Source organism: Neolamprologus brichardi, chromosome 16 (genome assembly GCF_056152115.1).
Source record: "Neolamprologus brichardi isolate AB-2024 chromosome 16, ASM5615211v1, whole genome shotgun sequence".
NCBI lineage: Eukaryota > Metazoa > Chordata > Actinopteri > Cichliformes > Cichlidae > Neolamprologus > Neolamprologus brichardi.
The window spans coordinates 20,797,589-20,816,165 of record NC_142119.1 but is presented as its reverse complement, the minus strand read 5'-3'; the positions used below and the strand labels follow the sequence as shown (position 1 = coordinate 20,816,165).

The 18,577-nt window shown below is 40.1% G+C and overlaps 1 protein-coding gene and 1 long non-coding RNA gene across 2 annotated transcripts; one reads left to right on the top strand and one right to left on the bottom strand.

Annotated features, from left to right (window-relative positions):
* Nucleotides 1-4,943: 4,943 nt before the first annotated feature.
* On the bottom strand, nucleotides 4,944-6,914 carry LOC148098243 (uncharacterized). The gene is made up of 4 exons (XR_015716586.1): nucleotides 6,647-6,914; nucleotides 5,758-5,966; nucleotides 5,414-5,594; nucleotides 4,944-5,040 (listed from the first exon to the last, which is right to left on the bottom strand). It is a non-coding gene; the product is annotated as an uncharacterized LOC148098243 (long non-coding RNA).
* A 4,371-nt stretch (nucleotides 6,915-11,285) lies between these two features.
* On the top strand, nucleotides 11,286-18,532 carry otc (ornithine transcarbamylase). The gene is made up of 10 exons (XM_087853180.1): nucleotides 11,286-11,496; nucleotides 11,581-11,719; nucleotides 11,810-11,891; nucleotides 16,264-16,351; nucleotides 16,544-16,697; nucleotides 16,776-16,898; nucleotides 17,073-17,126; nucleotides 17,227-17,376; nucleotides 17,823-17,960; nucleotides 18,060-18,532. Exons 1-10 carry the CDS (start codon nucleotides 11,414-11,416, stop codon nucleotides 18,117-18,119), a joined length of 1,071 nt encoding a protein of 356 aa, XP_087709306.1. The 5' UTR covers nucleotides 11,286-11,413; the 3' UTR covers nucleotides 18,120-18,532.
* Nucleotides 18,533-18,577: the final 45 nt, after the last annotated feature.

The following is an 18,577-nucleotide window of genomic DNA, read 5'->3' as shown; positions in this document are numbered from 1 at the left end:
TGTAAAATGAAGCGGATACTGTGGTCACTTGAGACCCAGTGTCAAGGAGACAACTGCAATTGACTCCCGACACGGTAACATTTGCTGTACATTTCTGTCCTACGAGTCCCTTGGGTAACCTAATCTGGGGTCGTGCTGCACGAGAGAGAGAAGATGCTTTACTCTGAGGTTCCGGTTTGGGACGTTCATGATTACTCTCAGTTCCTGGTAGTCCCTCCCCAGAAACTGATTTTAGTTTAAAGCTGACATTCTGTTCCTCCCAGACTTGTAGTTTTTGGTTGAACTCCTTACGTTTCATTTCAACTAGTTCAGGGTTTGGTTCATTGCTGCAAGAGGGAGCAATATGACCATCCTCGCCGCACCTGAAGCAGTACCATGGGCGTGGCTTCTTAGCGAGCTTAGTCTCGCTTGGGTCAGATTTCTCTTTAGGAAGAATCTTAAACTTAGGTTTGGTTTTCTTATTTGGCTTGTCAGGGTTCTGGCTTGAACTGTCAATAGCTGATGCTTTTAGTGAAGCCACTTGGGCTTGTAGCTTTGCAAGTTTCTTTTCTAACTTATGTGCATCAAAAGGCACTAGCCTATCATTAACAGCTGATACGTCTGTATCATCAGTGACATACTCTCCTACTTCAAGGGAGTTCAAATGTGCCTTAGGCTTAGAAATGCCTAAGTGCTGTTTCATTCGGCTGGACTTTGCCGCTTGCCGGTCCTCCTCAGTACGTAGCATGAGGAGCAACTCTGGAAATGAAGGTGGCTTGTCCTTCTTCTGCTCAAGCTGCAAGGTTGTGATCAAACTGTTGTTCCAGCAACCTCTACAAAACTGTTTAAGCAGTTGGCGATCTGAATCATTTGTAGTGATGCCACCTCTTTTAATGACTTTACTCAGGGTTATCTGCAACCACTGTAAATAGGCAGAAGGCTTTTCACCTGAGTTCTGGTTTGTGCTCAGGAATTTGGCAAAAAGCTCATCCCCATCATCAACAGTACCATACGCCGAGTCAAGAAGGCTGAGATAGTCATGGGGAGAAGCGTTAGGACCAAGGTGCTTTACAATGTTAGCAGCTGGTGGAAGAAGGCTCTCAACTATTTTCCTTACCATATGTTTGTCAGATGTGGTACAATCTGTGAGGTGGAATTCAACATTGTTGCGCCACGTATCATAATCAGCTTCAAAAGTAGAGCAAGGGGTTTTCCCCGAGAAGGGCCTGAGCTTTGCATGACCTTGAGAAGGCATTTCATTGTTCTTAATGACATGCTCAACTACTACTCTCTGTACTTCAGGTGTAGTGAGCTGTTCAGGTGGTAAGTAGATAGTGGTTTTTCTGTGCGAGGCAGTCACTTCTACACTTGGAGAGGATGAGTGAGAGTCATGCTCAGGCAAGTGGGTTAAATCACTAACAGGACTTTGATGCTCTATGATGGCTGGTTCATCTTGGTCTGTGTCACTAGTGAGCTGTAGATTCTGATTAGGCACTGTTACATTTGGTCCAACTGTGGGGTTACTCTCAGTGGACTTCTTCATTCTGGCCAGCTCATCTAGCAAAACCTTCTCAAAATCTGCACCACTCAGTTTAGCAAGCCCTTTCAGTTCAGTTAGGTAAGAATGGGTTAAACATGAACCCCTGTCTGCAGCATACAGCGCAGACAGAAGCTGGATATGATGGACAACACTTGGGTTACGGCTTTGTCTTTTGCAAGGCAAGCTATCCTTAAGGAACTGGACTGGTTCACCTGATTGGAACTCCACAATGGCTGTGTTTTTAAACTGTGCCTCTGTGCTAGTTACTTTGATTACTCTTCCAATAGAACCAAACTGCCCTAAGTAATCAATAACCTCATTGTCAACCTCATCACCTGTTAACCCTCCTACTAGGACAGAGTTAGGTACTTTGACACTTTCACTTTGGATTACATCCATGTTGTCTTATTGCTCCAACCAGAATGTCATGGACAAATGTAATGATTTGACCCAAACGGCATGAAAGCACCAGTTGCTCAACTTCCAAAAATAAAGGGAATTAAACCTCCTGGCTGGCTCGCCACGTTTTGTGTAGCGCCTCTACTCAGGACCAGTACACTCTCACTTCAAATAGAGACCCTAGACATCTTACTAGGTTCAGAAGGAGGTTTTGTTTTGGAGACTCACAAAAGGAGTTGGCTTGGAAGTGAATAACTGGGACCTTTATTGCCTCAGTACCATTTATATACATATACAACACAATAACCCAAATTGCACACTAATAGTGCATTTTAAAAGTGAATACATGTAAAACAAAACAATAAAGACATTTAAATGGAAGATTTATACTGAACTGTATCAGAGCTCTTTGGAATGAATGAAACAGATTAAAGTGTTCCCGTTGTGAAGTTTGAATTGTCCAGTCTGAATTGTCCTATAAAGTCGTTGAAAACCCAAACAGGTGTACTGTAGGGGAATTGTCAGTGTACAAACCCTCTTATCCGGGTAGGAAAAGTAGTGCATAGGGCTTATCTGAAATCCAGGGTTGCTTGAATCAGTTTCTCAGACAAATCCCACAATCCGATCGCATGGCTGGCCACACCATTTCACGATCATCCAGGATCTCATTTGGGCTGTTCTCGCCGTCAGTGGTTCTCCAGAATTCTTCTAGTAGTTCAAAAAAAACCAATCTACACAAACAGTGCAAAACAATCAATTTCTTTCCCATTTTGTGTTCTTAACATGAGCTCATTAACTTCTTTTCCAAATGTATTAATCACAAATGGCATTCCCTTTAGCTTTACCAAGTTACAAGAGTTACAGTAACTTGCTTGTACCAGTATAAACAATTTTATCAAAATATCACAACAAAGAACATCAGCAGCTTAAACAGTAATGTAAACAGTCATAGCAATGAAAATGACATTCATCCTTAAGGCTTACAAACAAATGTAACTTAATTCAGTGCAAATACTATTAAACTTGAAATATGCTCATATCTATTAAGACATAACCATTCTAATATAAACAGAGCTAGTGCTTCTACTTGAATAGCTCCCCGATCGGAATATGGCTTCGGTGGGGTGGCTAACAGCTATTAGCAGCTAGCATCGCATCTAGCATCGGCATCGTTTAGCTCAAAGCATTCAACACTTATAACACACTGTAAAGAACAACAGGAGAAGTAAAACAACACGCCAGATTCTCATAGCTCCCGATTGGTTTTTGTTCAAAGGTTTCTGAGCTGAATCGGCTAGTAAAATACATTATCTAACTTAACAGGTAGCTAACAAAAGCACGTGACTCACCGGGATTTCCAGACACAAATAACTTGACAGACGTTATTCCCTATGTGGTCAGAGTTCGGGGCCTAATAAAAGAGTACCTTATTAGCATTTATACATAAAACAATCTGGTCTCATTAACCGGGTTGCAGTATCCCAGATAGCAAGGAAACATTGAAACAACGTTGAGTCAATATCAGGCGACGTCATTGAATCAACGTTGAAGTGTGACGTTGACCTAACGTCACTCTTGCACCCTTTTTTAATGTTGAAACAACGTCAGGTTTTGATGTTGAATCAATGTTGAAACCTGACATTGAAACAATGTCAGATTCTGATATTGAAACACTGTTGAGCTATGGTGTTGATTTTCCACCTCTTTCGCACAGTTGCTTTTTATTAAAACAACAGTTAACCCTTTAAAACCGGTAGGAGCGGGCACGCTCTGTTTTGCGTAACTATTTTTAAATCCCGGTAGCTCTGCAACCATGTAAGCTAGCGCAATATTTTTTTTTGCATATGAAACCTGAGGAGTTGTACTTACATCAGCTTGTCCTAGGTCACAGTTTCCTTCCACATATAGCTTTGCAAAAACTGCATAAAAAGCGCTCGCAGCAACAAAAACATAATATTCCAGAAACAGGCTTTGCCGATCCGATCAGCTGTTTGTAACACTTCCTACATTGGATTAGACGGCAGCGCGAACTATCGCATGTCCGCCATGACCTGCCCGAAACCGGAAGTGACGTCATTTCGCTGAAATGTAGTTTTTTACGGTCCGGGCCTCAATGAGCTTATACTGGTGTTTTTAAAAGTTATGTTTGACTTTATGACTTTCTGTGTCGTTTCTGGGATGCTTAGGACTCATATTGCACTGCTGGAAATAGTTTATTTTGATGCATATGCTGCTTTTTTGCAAATTTGCACTATAATATTTATTTTTCGTTTTTCCTGCAGTGTATAAAAATTGGTGTATTTCAAAAATAAAACTATGAAGGCACTCAAAATAAATTTCCTGTGGTGGGAAACTATTTTGTGCAACTTTTTTGCATTTACAGTTTTGAGGGATAAGCCTCTTAAATTTCTCTAACTAGAAATAAATGTTAAAAAAACAAAAACGATTTTCAATTTTTTTGTAGTTTATTGCACTTTTTTGCAATTTATGTAATCACTATGCACTTAATTCCTACATATTATTAAAATCTAGGCTGTAATGGTTGTATTGATGTATAGCAACTTGAAATGCTCCCAAAAATGGCACTACAGCATGTAAAAATATAATATAAGCTCTGGCGGACTTGGTTCTATGGTAGGTCTTAAAGGGTTAAATCATGACTGGAAATCTACCTTTCTTTATAGGTATTTTAACCAATACTGAACTACTGCATGTTTCTATCAATACTTAAACCACCTAAACACATAATTGTACTTATTCCTCAAATTGGACACCCTTTATAAAAAAAAAACAACAACAAATGTCTCACAATGTATCATGTCAATATTAATATCCTAAAATAAGAAAGCATTGCATGTGATGTAACAGAGAAAAAAAATAAACAAAAAAAGGTCAATAGGCGTGTTTCGTTTGCTAAATACTTTATTAAAAGACAGTTTCCTATTTACATTTATATGTTTCACAGAAGTTTGTAATTTTTTACTCTGGGATGGGGATGCATGATGTGCATCCTGCACCACCCATACCCATACGATCTGGGGCGTATCGGAGCCATTTCTGCACTGCTTGTGCAAAGACAAACTCGGACATAGAGTTTGCCCCTAACTGCTGCGTCAGGCCATCTAGGAAAAAAATACACACACACAAACAAAAAAAGTGAATTAGAGCACATGAATAAGCTCTTGTTAACTGTCTTCAGCGGGGAGAAAGTATGTAAACTCCTAGGCTGATAAACATGAAAGTCACCAGGCGTAAATCTGCAAACTGCCGCATTTGATTCCCAAAGAGCTATGAGCTGTGATAAGTGATAAGTCTTAGCATGGTGTGCCGTGTATCGTTTAAAACAAAATAAACATGGGGTCCTCGGGCTGTACAACTACAACCCGAGGACTAAACAAGCCAAAGACCAAAGACTCCATCTCCAGATTAACCGGACATGAAAGTCTTGTTATTAAGAAAGACAAAGTAATATAGCAAAAAAACTGTAAAACTTACCACCATATATGCATTTGCAGAGCGCTGTATCTTTAAATGCCATTTTTTGCTTTGTCTGGTCCTTGGTTTTTTTCCCTGCCCAGTTGAGTACCGAGGCCAGCTCGTTTGTAATGGCATAAGCCATTACACGGCGGACTCGCACCTCCAGTGTGGTCCCTCCAATCAAGGCAAAGCGTCTCACCTATAGACACATTTTAAGAGATGGAATTAGCGTGTCTCATGTCTTAAATGTGTATGCAAGTGCTTGTGTGTTTAATCAACAGGCCGTTGTTATGTATTTAAATCACATCTGACAGCTATTACACTTTATAGTTACAAAGTGTACATAACCTTTATATACTTACCATTGCCTTATTTGCCTCTTATGATTGAAAAGCTGCCTCTGCATTGTTTAGCTCCTCAATGTTGTGCAAGGGCAAATCCAGAGGCAGTACCCCAGCATCTACCGATTCATTGCAGCAGGGATGGCGGATGGCTCTGACCTCCTCACGGAGTTCGTTAACAGCTGTCGTCAGGTCTGACAGCATAGCTAATATCTTTTGTGAGGTCGCATCTGTTTAAAAAAAACAATTCCAGAAAGATTAATGGCTTAAGCAGTGAGAGGCGAAAAACTAATATATAAATAATAAAACGCAGTTTACGTGTGGACAAAAGGTGCAAACGCAAGGTAGGTGAGCGTGCATCGTAAAGTTAGGTGAGCGTGCATCGTAAAGTTAGGTGAGCATGCAACGTAAAGTTAGGTGAGCGTGCAACGTAAAGTTAGGTGAGCGTGCAACGTAAAGTTTGAATTGAGTGCGAATCGAAGCAGGTGCTCTCCAATCATTAAAAGTAACAAAGTCATTGAACACATTTATACAGTTACCTTTACGTTTATCAATCATATATCACAGATTTACAATTTTTTGTAGTACTATGCTAAAAAGCAACTACAGAGCGAAAGTCTGGGTCAAGCGCCGAGGCGACGGCAAGAACAAAGGAACCCTCAAAGCGTTAAAGCTAGCTAGCTAGCTTTGTAAAGGAATATAACGGAAAAGTATGAAACGAAAATGTTTTCTTTGTTGACTTTGTTCGCAGTGCAATTTATTTGTTGCCGGATTGTAAGATGAAAGTAGACACAATTTCGGGCTCCCACATTTTGTCCGAAACTTTACATTAACAAGTTTGTTTGTTTTTTACTGTTATTCAAATGCAACCGTGGAAATAACGAATAGAACAAAAGTCATTCATTCTTACCTTATATTAATCGTGGTGCAGGCCAGTGCAGTGCATGAACTGATGCCTTCTCCGGTCAATTCCGCTGAGAGTAAATCTAATGTCCCGCTCTACTGTACAAGACAATGGTTACCTGAAGGGATGTACCACTGTGAGAGGGGGGGCTATGGAATAGTCCAAGTGGTAGCAGCTGTAAGCGGTTTCATCAGTATTTCAGTGTTGTTTCAACATTGGATTTGTGTTGACATTTCAACCCTGACGATTCTGATGGTTCAGATGGAAAATCAACATCTGTTCAATGTTTCCTTGCTATCTGGGATTGCATACCAAGATACTTTTTCCACGCGCTCCGACACGTACTTGACCGCCATCAGAGGGAAAATCTCACAGGAAGAGACAGGTAATCCTTCCTGCGCACTAGACGCAAGGTTGTCAAAACACAAGACTGCATCACAGCACCCCCTTGTGGCAATAACAGGCTATAGCCTTAGATTACAAAAAGGGATTTTGCAGCCCTGTATTTCACATGGGTTACACCTATCTATATATATATATATATATATATATATATATATATATATATATATATATATATATATATATATATATATATATATATATATAATTAGTTAGTTATGGTTATGGATTGAAAATACCCCCACACCCCACCCCAAACGGCTGCACCTCCCGAAGAATTTTGTCTGGGCTCTCTTATCTCACTTTTTTTTTTATTTCAAACAATCAACAGAAAATTTCATCGACATATTTTTATGTAAGGTTTTTAAGGCTGTGGTGTTAATTTTTAAGTAACATTAGCAGCAGCAACGCTAGGCTAACACTAACTAGCTAGCAAGATTATAAACCTGGTGCTAAACTAAGAGAAGCCACAAAATCAGTTTGAATAAGAGTAAACATTTACCTACCAAGTCAGTGTATCAGGTAAAGATTCACAGCAATGACAACAATAATCTCTTGAGCTGACGCTTTTCCAGGTTTGCTCAACATATTCCATAACAAATGCTGGCACCATGAACATGCGGACTGATCCGAGAGGGAGGAGGACGGTAGTGACATGGCATTTTCAAAACACATCTTTCATCCTTCCGCACTGAGAAGCAAAACTAACTAGCAATCGATTATCTAGGATTGACTATGTGCACGTTAGCATATGCTACTTCCGGTGCGGAAACTCCTGTGGGGAGCTTTGTTTCCGGTGTCCTATTCGCGCCTGGTTTACGGTCCAAAACAAGTTAAGCAAATGAATGAATCAAGCGGCGATTTATATTTCTATATATGTCTTGTCCATTTATCCAATATATCTGTAAATGATATTCATCGACTTGTCGATATTTTTCCCCCGCGCCTCAGGGCAAAAGAGAAAATGGATTCAAATGTTATATTTCTCAGCTGTCCCTCGTTTATCGCGGGTGTTATGTTCTAAAAATAACCAGCGATAGGTGAAATCAAGTAGCCAATTTTATTTTTTGATGGTGCAAAACGTTTCGTGGACATACAGCACTGCACTTCAGAGTCGCACTGCTAGCATCCATGCAGCGATTCTGTACTGTACAGGAGAGACGTCATGGAGGAGATCGTCTGCAGCGATCAGGGCGCAGGACACAATGTGACGTAAAAGAAATAAGCATGCAAACTTGCACTAAAAAATCTGCGAAACAGCGAGGTGAAAGGTGAACGTCATTATTAGCGAGGGACCACTGTAATGTTTAAGGTAAGTCACAACATACCCTTCGTAAATACTAATGTATAGAAACCCTTACCAGCAATCATTCATTTTTTGTGTGGCTTTTTTCACGGTTTGTTAACATGCTGTGTGGGTATGTACTTGACTAGCTGATCTCGACACAACAGGGAAACATCTAGTTTGACTATTGTTCACCTGTAGTTTGAATGCTGAACATTTGCCTGTTTAAATCATGAGACCAGTCACTATACAGAGATGTGCTTCTGAATGTGGACGATGTGTCTTCTGCATGCAGTAATGCAGTTCTGCTTGTGTTGAGTGATGTAAACAACTCCATCGATCTAAACTCTTTAAACGTCAAAATTGATCATTAGATTTTTTATGACACAACAGTGGTGAGTGTTCCCACCTTCTGCTCTTTGTAACTTAACGCGATCTTTCCGTTTTCGAGTTTTGGACATGATTTTGGAGTATATCTTCGCAGTAGCGATTGACCGCTAGTGATGTGCGGATCGATTCTGAAATATCGATTCCTCCGATACCAATCATTTATGTTCTAGAATCGATTCTCACAGTAAAATATCGATATTTTAGTAATTTAGGGTAAATTTGTAGTTTATCATTAACAGGAACACAGTGGAAAGAAACTATATCATTCAGATTGTCTACATTCAAAGGAACTACTTCCTCTTCCGCCTTTCATAGTCATTTGCGAAATTACGGCTGTATAAATGTCTTGCAGCCGCTGGCGTGCGCACTCACAACAATGGCTGAGCGTAATTGGAGTCATATGTGGACTTATTTTACCTCCACAAACAGCTGAGACGTGGTTTGCGATACATGTGGCAAAAAAGTGAGGTGTTGTGGACATACTAGGGAGACATTCAAAAAGGCTGTTTTGGGGGGGGGGATAAATTCATTTTACAGTGTTTATTTATTGGATAAAATACGTTAAATGTCACCGTTATTATTGGCCGGCCCGGAAACAGCGGGGTTTCCAAATTCAGAGGCTGCTTCCACCTGATGACGTCACGAGCTCCCTCGGTGGAGTGAAACGCCGCCGTCTGTTCCTTGCTATCTAAAATATAACCTGGCGCTGGCGTGAACTCTCTACCATCTCACACTTCTGTTTAATCAGTTTTCTGTTTGACGTTTATTCAGCTGTGTGAAAACCCCAGAGGAACCCACCCAATGGATTAATAAAGTTAAATTTAATTTAATCTAATAACTTTAATCTCAGCCAAACCGATTTCCTCACGAACAAATCAAAAACTGGAAAAGCCAAACAACAACATTTTTAAGTTATCAAAGTGACTTATATATCATGTTTAACCCGAGTAACGAAAGACCGCGGGGGTCTGAAAACAATGTGTCAGATATTTCAAGTTTACACAGCTACATTCTCACCTGAAAATATATTAAAATTCGGGATTCTCCCGGAAAAATCGGGAGGGTTGGCATGTATGGTTGTGGCAACATCACTAACCTTGTCAAACACCTCAGAGTAAATCATATCACAGAATATGACAAGCGTATATTGAGGCAAACTGAAGAGGAGTAGAGGGACAGGTGCTGCTAGGGCGAGATCAGACGTCTCTCACAGAGTCCTTTAGTGCTGCAGGCAGGCAACGTGTTCAAATAGCGCATAACTTCAGTTTTTTTTATTTCTATTTCTATATTTTCATTTCTATATGATTAACTCTGCATTATTAAGTGATGAGAACAAGTAATCTGATATTTGGCGAAAATTTGAGATACAATAAATAAAATACGTTTTTGTACAAAGTATCGGTATCGGATCAGTATCGTCGATACCACCCTGAATATTACTTGGTATCGGATCGGAAAGGAAATCAGTGGTATCGCACATCACTATTGACCGCAAAGTAAAGCTACCGGAAATGTACAACCCCACATCCGGTCTCAAACCAGGAAGTTAGCATTTTCTCGTGCACAGGGTCTGTCCTTACTTTGCACAGCAACCAATCAAATGTTAGAGAAGCTGCATGGCAGCGTTAACCCCGCCCCCTGAGTTTGATGGGTGAGGCTGACAGATAAAATTATTTCATGGTGAGACCTGAAGCAGTCAACTGTGCAATAATTAATTAAAATGTGAAATAAATAAATAATTAATTAAATGTGTCATTAATTAATTAATTACATGTATCATAAATATTTATGTAATTAATTATTTCCGATTTTAATTAATTATTGCCACATTTAATTAATTATTTAATGGTGTATTTAATTAATTCATTATGGCTGTCCTGGCGTTCCATACTCGTTAGCTCAGAGGCACTCAGGTTTTCAGTTCGTGCGCACAACGTGAACTAATTTGAATAATTGACGAGGAAACCCACGTGACCTAAGATTTTGGGAAAATGTGGAATAGGCCGGATAGGCCTACGAAAGGTTGCCCAAAACAGACTTGCAAATTTTTGAAAAGCCCCGTTACTGACAAAGACGTGTATATTTATATGTTTTTTTAATTTAAATAATTTATTTTCAAAGAAAAACTCTGCTAATGTGCATTATTGATGGGGAGGACACACATTTTGGCAGACGCTGCCACACAGCCTGATAAAATCTGTACCCCTCTATAACCTTTGCTGGTAGGAAGAAATCCTCTCCAAAGTTACTGGGGTTATTGGTTATACTCTGATTTATTTTGAAAATAAACTCCTTCGTGATAGCACCGCTAATGTGCATTACAGGAGTGTAAACCATAGTATCAACGTCTTTGTCTGGACAAACTATTCCCAGCAGGTTATTTCAATAGTCTTCCGCACGGCACATTACAATGTCACGAAGTTAGTATTAAAATCCATTCACGAATCGAGTCTGTTGTTTTCCAGGTTTACGCTTTATTGTGCGGATTGCAGATCAGTGACAAGTAGCGTACAGAAACGAAGCTGGGCAAGTGGCTCCTCCTCCTTTGCGCGCTCTCGTAGATTGGGAAACGGTTTTTGCCGGGGGTAACTACTTTTGGCAGGACACCTAAAACACAGGTGGCATGCAGAAGTTGTTCCTCTCTGATGAAATATCCACATAGCATTGCGCTCCCGCTGCACTTACCGTGAGCCACCATGTCTCTGAGGCTGTCTTCTGCAAAAAGCCCGCTTTCCAGATGTTTCAAATCTCTGCACAGCTGTTCCGCACGAGCGTTTGGGTAAGATAAATCCGAATGTGGAAGAAGAGCTGTGAAAGTAGGGTGCGGGTGATAAAAGATTAAATATATTTGTTGCTTTTCCAGCGCCGGAGCCGCCTGCCTCGGCTCGGTGAATTTAAAAGGTCGCAGCTGTCTGACTCTGAAGGATTTCAGCTCAGATGAAATCAAAAAGCTGCTGTGGGTCTCCAGAGACCTCAAGCATCGGATCAAGCACGAAAAACAGGTATTTAACTTTAATTGCAAAACTTCAGTACTTATAGTTGGTGTACTCTGTGGTCTCTGGATGTGTAATTAAGAGTCATTTCTATTTCAGCATTTGCCTCTTCTACAAGGAAAGTCGATTGCAATGATATTTGAGAAGAGGAGCACCAGAACAAGAATGTCCACAGAAACAGGTGTCAGTTTTTCTATATATGCATATGCATGTGGACAGTGTTGGGAAGGTTACTTTTAAAATGTATTCCATTACAGATTACAGATTACATGCCCCAAAATGTATTTCGTAACGTATTCCGTTACGTTACTCAATGAGAGTAACGTATTCTGAATACTTTGGATTACTTAATATATTATCATGCTTTTTATAACTGCATGAATGTACTATTGCTGTGTGACTTATTACTTTTACTGAAGGTTATTTGCCATACCAATACCAACTAGATTTTAAATCTTAATATAAAATGAGTAACAGTAGGTTGACATTAGGTAAGGCTGCACTTTTTGCAGCGATCTCCTATAGAAAACTATTCCGCACCTGTAAAGGTGTAAAAACTGTAAAGGGACCTCTGGCTAATACTTCGGGGTCCGTGTCGGGCTCGTAGCTGAAAACTAGCTTTACTTTGTTGTCTGAGTCAACTTTGCTAGCAAGAGACAGAGAGGCATTGAAAGGCTGCTTCAACTGAACTTATTGTTTCGGAGGAAAACACGAACACAGTGTACAGTCGAGTCTCAATAGCTTACTTACAACTGGGCTCGTCAGGCAGTCTTTTTGGCTGCAGTGGTTATTATTATATTAAGATGCTTCCAGCTCCCGTTTCTGCTTGGTGACAGCTCATACTTTTCTACTCTTTTTCTCCCTCCCTGGTGCTCACAGACGCATAACGGGTATGGCAGTCCATTCTCCCTGCAGCACGGACTACACTCTATGAGGCTACATTATTTAAGGCAATGCCTGTAACACTCTGCCTATTGCCTTCATATTAAATAATTTTTGTGAATAAATGTTAAATATTTCTCCACGTCATTATGCGGGCCGCAAGTAGAGGTGACATGGGCCGCGAGATTGAGACACAGACATTAGAGCCTCTTAATGCATGTTTTGTTTGGGTTTCCACCGGCATGGAAACTAAAAATAGAGAGGGCATAGCCTAACATATGAAATGGGAAAATACTGCTGTGTAATCCATTCATTTCAACAAAGTAACTGTATTCTGAATACCACGTTTTTGAACGGTAACTGTAACAGTATACAGTTACTCATATTTTGTATTTTAAATACATAACGGTGGTACATTCCGTTACTCCCCAACACTGCATGTGGCTCAGGGTATGGGATTTGATGGATGCAAGATATTTCATTGCTATATGTAGTGGTGTGGAAAGGCTTTTGCCCCGCCCCCCCCTATTCTGATTTCCTATTTTTTTTTGTTTGTCACATTTAAATGTTTCAGATCATCAAACAAATTTAAATATTAGACAAAGATAACGCAAGAAAACGCAAAATGCAATTTCTAAATAAAAGTGTTTGTTAAGACGAAAAAATTCAAACCTACATGACCCTGTATGAAAAAATTATTGCCCGATAAAACCTAATAACTGGTTATGCCACTTTTAGTAGCAACAACTGAAATTAGGTGTTTGCGATAACTGGCAGTGAGTCTTTTACTGCACTGTGGAGGAATTTCGGCCCACTGATCTTTGCAGAATTGTTGTAATTCTGCCACATTAGAGGGTTTTTGAGCATGAGCCGCCTTTTTACGGTCACGTCACAGCATCTCAATCAGATTCAGGTCAGGATTTACACTAGGCCACTCCAAAGTCTTCATTTTGTTTTGCTTGTGTATCTTTTATATTTTTCATGTGTTTGGTTACTCATATTTCAGGGTTTTTTTTAATAATAGTCATTATTTTTTATTTAATATTATGTTAAATTAATGGAAACTTGCTTCCGCCACTGAAAAAACAAAATTTTTTTTCTGTAAGTCACAAATTTAGGTTGTTATTGTGTATAAATTGAGCAATGAAAGTGATTCTGAAATTTGCTGTGTGTTTCTTTATGCATATAATTGATGCTTTCTCCCATTGGAAAAACAACAACAAAACACACAAAAACATTGTTGTTATCCATAACTTCACACCTTCATGACGACCGTAACGAAACTTGGAATTTTCTTAACCTTAATTTAAAATTTTCAAGTTGTTTCGTTCAATTTTGACTTTTTTAGTTAACTATGTCAAGATGTGAAATTAGTAAGTTACACAATCTTTTGATAATAACCCAAAATTTTTATTTGTTTTATTTTTTTAGAGGCAGAAATTTGAAGTTTTTCCATAATTACTGTTTCAATTATACATCCCAATATTTGCTTTGTAGCCATTTATTTCTTAGTCAGCTTTTAAATTATTTATATGTATTAACTGAATCATTCTTGATTTAATATTGGCATAGATCCATACAGTTACACCCTACAGTGAGTAATATGGTCTTGTCACATCAGGCCAAAGTCAGTCTTTGTTTACATAGATGACATGTATGAATGAATGCTTGCTGTATTTCACTGATGAAAACATGATAATGTAGCTTTACCTATAGGATTAAAAGTACAATGGTTTAAACAGTGGTGTCTAACTGCATGGAAGGTCATTAAGCCAATAATTACATAAATTGAAAAACACTATCCTTGTGCAGGAGCCCGGCTAATGCCATTCAGTGCAGTCATTGTTAATGTAGTCACAAAAGAACTGCTGAAAAGTGACTTTCAGTACAAATCCCCACCAAAACACTGATCAGCACTCCTCATTTCCCCTCTCCACCACCCCCACACTCCCCTTAGTGTGCACTCCTCTATACAGTGGGGCAAAAAAGTATTTAGTCAGCCACCGATTGTGCAAGTTCCCCCACTTAAAATGATGACAGAGGTCAGTAATTTGCACCAGAGGTACACTTCAACTGTGAGAGACAGAATGCGAAAAAAAAATCCATGAATTCACATGGTAGGATTTGTAAAGAATTTATTCATAAATCAGGGTGGAAAATAAGTATTTGGTCACCTCAAACAAGGAAAATCCCTGGCTCTCACAGACCTGTAACGTCTTCTGTAAGAAGCTTTTCTGTCCCCCACTCGTTACCTGTATGAATGGCACCTGTTTGACCTCATCATCTGTATAAAAGACACCTGTCCACAGCCTCAACCAGTCAGACTCCAAACTCCGCCATGGCCAAGACCAAAGAGCTTTCGAAGGACACCAGGAAAAGAATTGTAGACCTGCACCAGACTGGGAAGAGTGAATCTACAATAGGCAAGCAGCTTGGTGTGAAAAAATCAACTGTGGGAGCAATCATCAGAAAATGGAAGACATACAAGACCACTGATAATCTCCCTCGATCTGGGGCTCCACGCAAGATCTCATCCCGTGGGGTCAAAATGATCATGAGAACGGTGAGCAAAGATCCCAGAACCACACGGGGGGACCTGGTGAATGACCTGCAGAGAGCTGGGACCAAAGTAACAAAGGTCACCATCAGTAACACACTACAACGGCAGGGAATCAAATCCCGCAGTGCCAGACGTGTTCCGCTGCTGAAGCCAGTGCATGTCCAGGCCCGTCTGAAGTTTGCCAGAGAGCACATGGATGATACAGCAGAGGATTGGGAGAATGTCATGTGGTCAGATGAAACCAAAGTAGAACTTTTTGGTATAAACTCAACTCGTCGTGTTTGGAGGAAGAAGAATACTGAGTTGCATCCCAAGAACACCATACCTACTGTGAAGCATGGGGGTGGAAACATCATGCTATGGGGCTGTTTTTCTGCCAAGGGGACAGGACGACTGATCCGTGTTAAGGACAGAATGAATGGGGCCAAGTATCGTGAGATTTTGAGCCAAAACCTCCTTCCATCAGTGAGAACTTTGAAGATGAAACGAGGCTGGGTCTTCCAACATGACAATGATCCAAAACACACCGCCCGGGCAACAAAGGAGTGGCTCCGTAAGAAGCATTTGAAAGTCCTGGAGTGGCCTAGCCAGTCTCCAGACCTCAACCCCATAGAAAATCTGTGGCGGGAGTTGAAAGTCCGTGTTGCTCGGCGACAGCCCCAAAACATCACTGCTCTTAAGAAGATCTACATGGAGGAATGGGCCAAAATACCAGCTACTGTGTGTGCAAACCTGGTAAAGACCTATAGTAAACATTTGACCTCTGTTATTGCCAACAAAGGTTATGTTACAAAGTATTGAGTTGTATTTTTGTTATTGACCAAATACTTATTTTCCACCCTGATTTACGAATAAATTCTTTACAAATCCTACCATGTGAATTCATGGATTTTTTTTTCACATTCTGTCTCTCACAGTTGAAGTGTACCTCTGGTGCAAATTACTGACCTCTGTCATCATTTTAAGTGGGGGAACTTGCACAATCGGTGGATGACTAAATACTTTTTTGCCCCACTGTATATTCCTGCTTGCACATTTACTTTAAGTACACTTTTTAAAGCACTAGTTGACTTTTAGGGAAACTAAAAGTACCTTAATCTTGTAACTCCAGGATTTGCTCTGCTGGGTGGACACCCCTGTTTCCTTACCTCACAGGACATCCACCTGGGAGTGAATGAGAGCTGCACAGATACAGCCAGGTGAGCTGTTGGTTTATCTCAGGGAAATAAAAGCAGCTGCAGGCTTTAACCTTTTCTATAGCAGGCTCCTCATGATTTTCATTGTTGTATGTAATTGCTGAAGAAGAAGAACAGTTTTTCTCAACCAGATTTCCCTCCTGGCTCAGCATATAAACCACAAAGTCCTTGTGCATGTCTGATCTTTCACAACAGGGTTCTCTCTGGATTCTGTGATGTTGTCTTGGCTCGTGTTTACAAGCACTCGACGCTGGAGGAGCTAGATAGGGAGGCTTCAATCCCCATCATTAACGGACTGTCAAATCTGTATCACCCAATCCAGATTCTGGCTGACTTCCTCACCTTACAGGTACTCTTACCCTGTGGTATTCTGCAATTTTAATGCACTAGTTGATAACCATGCAGTACCTTTTTTCTTTAAATCCAGGAGCATTACGGATCCCTTAATGGTCTAACGGTGAGCTGGATTGGAGATGGCAACAATGTTCTCCACTCCTTCATGATGACTGCAGCCAAACTCGGAGTTCATCTTAAGGTTGCTACACCGAAGGTTGGCTTCTTATTGTGCTATTGGATACATGTGATCTCTCTGTTACTCTGGTCTTTGTATCTTATGTGGGTTTTTTTTTTTTGTAGTTTGAGGTTAAAGGCAGGCAGTCAGCCTTGAGCTTCTTATCTGCGCACTTCTTGTGTCAGTAAGATAAAGTCATATCTTTGTGTTCAGGGGTACGAGCCAGACAAGGGCGTTACTGAAGAGGCACACAGGCTCGCCAAACAGGTGAGGTCCCATTTGTGTCTAAAATTTGCCATTAATGTCTTCTAGTATTAAGTATTCTGCCAAGGTTAATGTTAATAAATAATATTATATTCTGTCTCAGCATGGTACTCAGTTGATTCTGACCTCTGACCCCATGGAGGCTGCCCGTGACAGCAATGTCTTGGTCACTGACACCTGGGTCAGTATGGGACAGGAAGAGGAGAAGAAAAAGAGGCTAAAAGACTTCCATGGATACCAGATTTCTATGCAGGTAAAGAAGGACATTACTTTCAGCCAAGTAGTTACTCTCACCTTTTTACTTGTTTTTAAACACTAATATTTTTCAGATAGAAATCGTTTATTTGCTATATGTGTGGGTGTGTATATGTGTATATATGTATTAATGATACATGAATATATGACAAATCACAGAAAAGTATTGTTGTTGTTTTTTAGATAAAGATGGATAAAGACAAGAAAACTGTATAAAAATGGTTTTTGAGAAAGTTTTGTTTTTATGCATCATGTCACCACCTATTGAAACTGGTTTTAAATGGTTTTAGTTTAGTTTTCTGCATATAGTATACACAGTAAGATACTTTCATATTAAGAAAACAAGTTCAAAGAAGGGAAGGAAAGTCTAAGTCACATTCCTGAAAATCCTTACACTTCATGGACGATAACACTTACCCGTGGTTTGATGCCCTTCTGTTACAGACAGGAAGTGTGGCCAAGTCAGACTGGACCTTCCTGCACTGTCTCCCTCGGAAAATGGAGGAGGTGGATGATCAGGTGTTCTACTCATCCCGCTCTCTCGTCTTTTCGGAGGCAGAGAATAGAAAATGGACCATCATGGTGGGCTGAAATGTTAACGCATAATGTGCTGTTTAAGTTTGTTTAACTCCAGTTTAATTTTCTTTCAACTGACCATCACAACTGTCTTCTGTCTTTCAGGGCCTCATTGTGTCTCTTCTGACCGACTACACGGCACAGATCCCCATGCTGAAGTTTTAACATCAGTTATTAAGAGGGACTAAGCTTTTCTGTGGCATGGGATGACTTCAAAGAAGACTGTTGCAATGCTGTCATATTGTAACTTCAGGATAGAGCTGCCATGTGGGAGCGTGGGGCTATGGTGTGCTTCTGTTTATGTGTAGTAGGTCTGTGTGTCAAAGTGCATGGCAAGTTTAGAGAACCCAGAAATTCCCAGGACTCGCTTATTGCTCACAGTTCTTATTTCACTCTTGTGTGATGTGTCACCACAGCTGCCTTAAAACTTCAGTGAAGATGAAGAACTAGAGGTTAATCCATAAATAAAATACTCCCAACAACTGTTCACTGATTTTGTAAATGTTTAGTGCATATCTGGAATTTGCACCAATACACCAATGATACAGAGATACTGTTTAATAAAATGTATTTTGTGACCAAGGGCCTCACTTGAAGCCACTTCAGTCAATTGTTCAATTACT

Bases quoted from the DNA above. Each gene is read 5' to 3' on its own strand.
- otc (XM_087853180.1), top strand. From the start codon at position 11,414: ATGTCTCTGAGGCTGTCTTCTGCAAAAAGCCCGCTTTCCAGATGTTTC. The intron at 11,892-16,263 runs GTGTCAGTTTTT...TTGTAACTCCAG, and splicing joins AAGAATGTCCACAGAAACAG to GATTTGCTCTGCTGGGTGGA. The intron at 16,352-16,543 runs GTGAGCTGTTGG...CTTTCACAACAG, and splicing joins AGCTGCACAGATACAGCCAG to GGTTCTCTCTGGATTCTGTG.